The following is a 6,505-nucleotide window of genomic DNA, read 5'->3' on the forward strand; positions in this document are numbered from 1 at the left end:
TACTTCAATTCACACAATTCCAAATGTATGCAAATTCATCCAAAATTACAGTTTTTACCCCCTCCTAAAGGACACTGCGAAGAATAACCAGGATGCATATCACCTACTTTAAGAAACTGGGTTATTAATTGAGGTGGACATGAGTCCCCCACAAGTAATAAGACCACAAACCTATCAGGGCAAAACACAGTTTCAATAATTTAAACTTGGGCTCAACCCCCTGTCAGCTAGAGCACAGAGTAGATAGGCTTAACTTAGGAAAATATGTAAAGTATTTGTTAGTAGCACAACAGTTAAAAATTTAAAATACAGCACAATATAAATCCCACAAACAATTTCTAATAGTGAAGACGCATTTAATGAGCAAAATAACACCAAAACATCAGACATTCAATAAAAAGAATCGGAGATATGAACTAAATAATTGGGGCAAGAAGCACCAAGAAAATGTAAACACCTATAGTATATGTTCCTGGTTGACCAGGACCTAGGTACAATTATATGCCAACCACAATAGATTGCACGTTGAATATACAAAGAGCGTCATCAAATATTTTAACTTCCGGCTTATTTTTGGTGGGAAATGCTAATAGGGGTAGAAATCAAAACTTCACAGCCACCAAATTTCTCTCGCCAGTCAGATGTTTTCGAGCCTTTGTCCAGTCAAGATTTCTATCTTAGGACTCAATGTTTTTTACGGAGCTCAAACTCCTCCAGCTGGGTAAGCTTGAAGCTGTACCTAGCTAAGACCTCACAAAATTGGCCACTGTTTCCCCAAGGTCCTGCTGAAGCGAACGTCTTCAAAGTCAAACATTTTTCCAAGCCCAGCTTTTCAGAGTTTCTGGAGCAACTTCTCTTGGTCACATCTAACGCTCCAAGGACTTTAGGGGTTTATGGGCCAGGACTCACTGACAAAGAGGCCAACTATAGAGGCCAGTTAAGGTACAGTTCCTACTGGTCACCAGGGCACCTCAAGAAAAAGGCTTCTTGCTGCTTGTTGTTTCCTTGTAGCCACACAGGAGGTCAGCCAACTGACCCTTAAACTCCACATCCTAGTCCTTGGTACACGTGGGAGCAGGTTTTAAGCAGAAGGTCTAGTCCACTTCAATTCTTCTTCAGTCCAGAAAATGTTTTGATGAGCCAGTGGGGGGGGGGAGGGGCAGTGACTCATGGACACTTCCTAACCAATGAGGAAAAGGTTCCATGTTCAAACTTTCCCACTCTTGCAGCACATTATATTTGACTTACTGCAGACTATCCCACAGTGCACTATTATAAGTCAAATCCAAGATGGCACAGCCTTTCTGCCCTTGGAGGTTGCTTGTATGCCAGCCAGGGGGTTGTTTAGGGAAATAAGCAGTCTCCACCTCCTCAGTTACACAAAACTGGCTCTTGGACCCTCCCCCCCCCCACAGGGATGGTACCTAACTGGCTACAGAGAACTAAGGGGACAACATATTTCTCTTCACCGGGCCTCTCTTTACACTTAACTATGAATGAACAGGCCTCACCCAGCTCCATTTCATGTTAATGGGGTTCCTGAATGCTCCACAGCTGCCCTTCTTGAGCTGATATGTGTCGTATAGCTGATACCTCCTGCCCAAAGTCCTAAGACATTGTTTCTGCTCTTGGAGTAGTTTTCAGAACTTCATTAAGGGGAAACACCTACAAGCTACCTGCTGGCAGACTAATGCAGGCTACACAGGTAGGAAAGTTAAGTAGGCCAATAAAAGTTAGATGATTTTCTCATCTTTTACGGGTCAGAGAACTTAAATGTGGTCATGGATAGCAGTGTCCCAGTGTACAGAGTTAAAAAAACAAGCAATACCAATAAAGGTTGCCACTTTCTCACACTTGCCATAAATATATAACACAATGGACAACTAGCTCATAAACATTTTCTGTTTCTGTTATCTCTCTGATTCCACATGACAATTTTCATGACTGCAAGCTTTAACTGAGAAAATCAGCAAACCATACATATGCTTACTGCATTACAAAATCAAACCTACAAGCTTTGCGAAGTTTTTCACAATGAATAATAACAGTCTTCTGCCTTAATAACATTTCAGTATTAATAAAACAGGCCAACTGGTTTGATCATTAACATGAAATTTGTTTGAAGAGAAAAACACAGCATTCAGACTGACATAAATATGTGACATTAACATGAAGTATGCATCATTATTTTATGTCCAGAGTCACCATATAGTAATATTTTCATGATAGATTCAAGATTTCATTGACAGCTTGTGGTGCCTAGACTGCAATCCTAAGCTCAGTGTAGCCCTGGTTGACTAGATACCAGGATATTTATGTTGCAATATGCCAATTCGTGCTTGATGCATCTGTCTGAATACTCTTCTTTCAATTGAAGCATGTCCAAAAGACATAGCTTCCCTGGCTGGACTTTGGGAGCCCCATACTTTCTGAGGCACCTAGCAGTCAGAACAGGGTGGCACCGCTACTCTTCCCCAGCCTCGTGGTCTAGTGCACTGTTACAGCTCATCTACTCCATCAAAGGTGGTGTGGAATGGTTTCAGTGAGGTGCTGCAGTGGAAAGGGTAGGGGATTCAACCAATAGGAGCAGGCTTACCAAACCTTTCTGGCTTGACCATATGCACCACAGCCTCCCATCTGGTTCTTCCCAGGATGAGGATGTATGCTTATATCACATATGCAATGAAAATATTTTAAATGGAGCCCAATTTAAAAAGCTGTATCTTTTTCCAAAATAGTGATGTGTGAGATTTTGTATTGTCAGTTGGTCACTACAGCTTTACCAGATCCAGTGCAACAAATCAAAATATTGCTTATAAGAAGCAACTGCAGTTCAAGATTTCCAAGCCCCTGCTCCACTGATTTGAGATGCTTTTTCAGAACATTCTGCTATACACAGTGATAGTCACCAAATTCAACTACTAGGAGCGGACTGTCCAAAGAATTACTTTGGACGTTACCTACAGCTCCGCAGCTTGCTGTAAGGGCTTCTGACTTTCGCTCCTACCCATCTCTGGTTTTCTCCTGAGCTGGGGCTCTTCACCTCCTCAGTATCACCCCAAATGACCTTAATAGCATACAGCACATTATGCTTGCGCTAACCCATCCAAGTATTCATCCTCTTGCTGGTTGACTGTCCACAGTGCCATCTTCTCTAGGCACTACATCATGTTTATTGACAGCAAGTGCCACAGAATCCCGTCCTTCAGAGCACTTGCTGGTTACTTTCCGCTAAGTCTGACTAAGTCTGGGGATATAAAGGAAACTGGTGCCATCAGCCCTGGAGAAAGTCAAAAGAGTCCAGGCGTGCATGCTTTGAGAAGGCGTACACCTAAGACCGATGAGAAGGATCAGAACAGTCCTTTCTTTCCAGGCAGTTTCTCAGCTCTGCCTGGGTATGGACTTCAGAAGACAGGTAGGGATCTCTGAAATTGGATAGGCACCCACCCTTCCTAATGATGCCACAAAATTAAAATTGTAAAAGTTTCAGTGCTCTGTCCATCATCTCCTTGTGTTTGCTTTGTTCCCCCTAAGTTGGCAGGGTATGCCCAGACATGGGTCCCTTGCTCACTTTGCCACTGGATTCAAACTAGCCTGGCTGATGGAGAGGTGTTACCCCAAAACCGGTACCAGGACGCTGGTTTCCAGTCCAGGGAAGACCTGGCTTGGCAGTACTGGCTGGACTGTTCCCATAAGGAACAGGGTCAAGACTGATTTGCATGTAGCTGGGTCTGAACTTGGGTGGTAAAGTGAGCTAATGAACGATGATAGATTCAACCCAGATCTGTGACTGGGGTGAGTGTCTGAAAAGTTTCAGCGCTCCGTCCATCATCTCCTTGTATTTTCCACATCATCTCTCCTCATCAACTTCACAATCAAGCCGCCCAACCACAGATGCCCCAACACCTATACAGTATTCTGGGAAAAATCAAAAATTGCAGTCCTCTCCAAAAATCAGATCAGGTTATTTATCAGGGCGTGTTTTTTTCCTCATGGTCTGGCCTTTTGCTTTTAAAATTCAAAAGAGACCACCTGCTGGACAGCAGATATAGAGGTTGCTCTCTACCTATTGTTAAGATTAGGTGCTGGAAATTCCAATCTCACTCCCTTCCACCTGCAGGACAATCTTAATCTCCGTGGAATTGAGGTTTTTGTCACTGTAGTCCTTGATCTGCCATGTGGTGAATTTAGAGTGACTACCTTACTCCAAATTAGGTGTGTTAGTCAAATTAGTTAAATGAAATCAAAGTAAATTTGCTTTTATTTAACGTATTTAACCACAATGAAAATGGTGATCACGAAAAAAGTTCAGGACTGGCCTCAGCAGGACTGGGTGGTTCTTGCATGATTGAGTCAAACCCTGGAACAATGGTGGCAGCTCTCGGTGAGTATGGGCCAGTGCTTAATTTGAGCCAGTAGATCTGGTGCTCGGCACTGGCATTTAATTGTCAACACCGGTGCTTGTGACAGTCTGCCAGAAGGTTGTGCTGTCTGGCTAATTTAGAGATGACCACAATACCAGTTAATTATTATTTCAATATAAAATTATAAAATAAAAAGTACTATTACCAGCCACCAAAGCCATTCTCACAATTTTGAGGGCCTGATATAGTCCAAATTGTCACACTTGTTGGATTGTGATGGTTAGTAGTTGTGATGTTACAATCATTTGCAGCATGGCAAGGGCAATGTGTAGTACAAGTTGCAGTGGCCTCCTGACGAGAGCCCTGGCACATATTGTTTTCAAATTAAACACTGGTATGGGCATTTCTGGTGCCAATACTGACACAAACGTATCAATTAATTGCAGAATCTTGGATTTCTGGCATGAAGGGCCTCGCACATTGTGCAATGGTGGAAGTTCATGGCAGATTGTAGGAAATCCAGGCTTTGAGGAAACCATGTTGTAAAAAATCATTTCCTGCCTGATTTTGTGAATTTGCTCAGGTTTACAAAAAGTAAATAGTAGTTTATAATAATAAAATATGTGTATTCTCAGAAACTGCTAATTTGATTAGTTAGGGCCAAATTGCTTTAGTTCCCAATTATATTTAAGGCTGTTTTGTTAACAATGACCCGAGACTGTTAGATCTTCTACACTTTGAATTTGATGTGGGAATCTGCTTAGAAAGGGCATGATCGAAAAATGAGACAGTTGACTGTGGTCATGAAGATGCTATATACAGTTTAAAACACAATGAGCCTGATTAGGATTAGGATGGTGGTTGGACCACCACTGACATGCCGTCGGTGGCGGTTTGACCGCCATCCAGCATAGCGGTCCGACCGTAGCCAGCATTATGAGACAGTTGGTCTGATGGCTGCGATCGGAGGGACTGACCAATACATCCGACAGGCTCAAGGAGCTGGTTGGATCTTATTCCCTACAATAGGGGCAGATCCTCCGCAGCACAGATGTAGGGATTACGATGTCCCTTTCCAGCAGCCTTTCCATGGTGGTCTTTATCAGGGCCCCCATCCCAAAGGGCCTCCGCTATGAGGCCCAGGGAGAACTACAGGTGCCCCCCAAGCATCCATGCCCTGTGTGCCAGGCACTACATGGTCATGGATGTTTTCAAAACATCCCCTTTTCCATTGTGGCTAGTGCTGTGGTCTTTTTCCAGGCTGCAGCACAAGCTGCAATGGTAAAGAGGATGTGTCCGAACACCTACATGGCGGTCACATCTTAATTTGGCGGGTGGAATCGCCGACTACATGTCGGCCGGTTTCCAACGCACTACGATGGCGGCCAATCGCCATTGCAATTAGGCCCAATGTTTTTTAAATTGCCTGTAATGCTTATGGCAGAAGCTGATCCATTTTATAAAGCCTCACAAGGAAGTTGAACTTACTTACCTGTTTGGTGCAATTTGAGAGAGCATATACATAGTGTGACATTTAAATATTTACAAGATTCCACAGGCTCATGAGTCAAGGGGAGATGCCTCCATGGAATGAGGAATCCTACCACATTGTTACCTTACTTGACACTTTGTATCCTTAAGCAGTCATTTGATCTAACATGTACTTCAAAGCATATAACAAGTAAATAAATTGCAGAATGAAAAACAGTAACTCACATAAACACTCCCGTGCGTGTGGTTCATGAAGGTAATGTTCACTGTTGTGATAATCTCTGGGGAGCTCCCATCATCCCTTTTGGGGGTTGCCAGGTCACCGTGCTCCAGTCCATAGGGATAGAGGATGGATTCTGAAGGAACTAAATAGTAAAGGGGTGTTACAACCTGCCTGAGACTTGTTATAAGGCTGCAATATTTGCAGTACATAATGATAACAAACACATTGCCAGTATTAGGACAAATCTTTTATTATTGGCTTACACTGAGGAAATATGAATTTTGTGATCAGTTATGTCCCCTGTCGTAGACCCCAACGGCTCCATGTACATGCTATAAGTACATGTATGTTCCCTCCTGCTCCAGTTTTGAAGACGCAAACATATGTGCGTCCACCGTCAACATGTCTTCTTTCAGACCTGCCATGA

General features: G+C 43.1%; 1 protein-coding gene across 1 annotated transcript in view; it reads right to left on the reverse strand.

The window, feature by feature from the left end:
* LOC146809179 (alpha-tectorin-like) overlaps window positions 1-6,287 on the reverse strand; it is a 934,770-nt gene extending 928,483 nt beyond the window's left edge. The window contains exon 1 of the mRNA XM_085614840.1: window positions 6,081-6,287. Within this exon, the coding sequence (XP_085470966.1) occupies window positions 6,081-6,287 (207 nt within the window). The remainder of the gene's footprint in view (window positions 1-6,080) is intronic.
* Window positions 6,288-6,505: the final 218 nt, after the last annotated feature.

The sequence above is a fragment of the Triturus cristatus genome, chromosome 7 (assembly GCF_964204655.1).
Source record: "Triturus cristatus chromosome 7, aTriCri1.1, whole genome shotgun sequence".
NCBI lineage: Eukaryota > Metazoa > Chordata > Amphibia > Caudata > Salamandridae > Triturus > Triturus cristatus.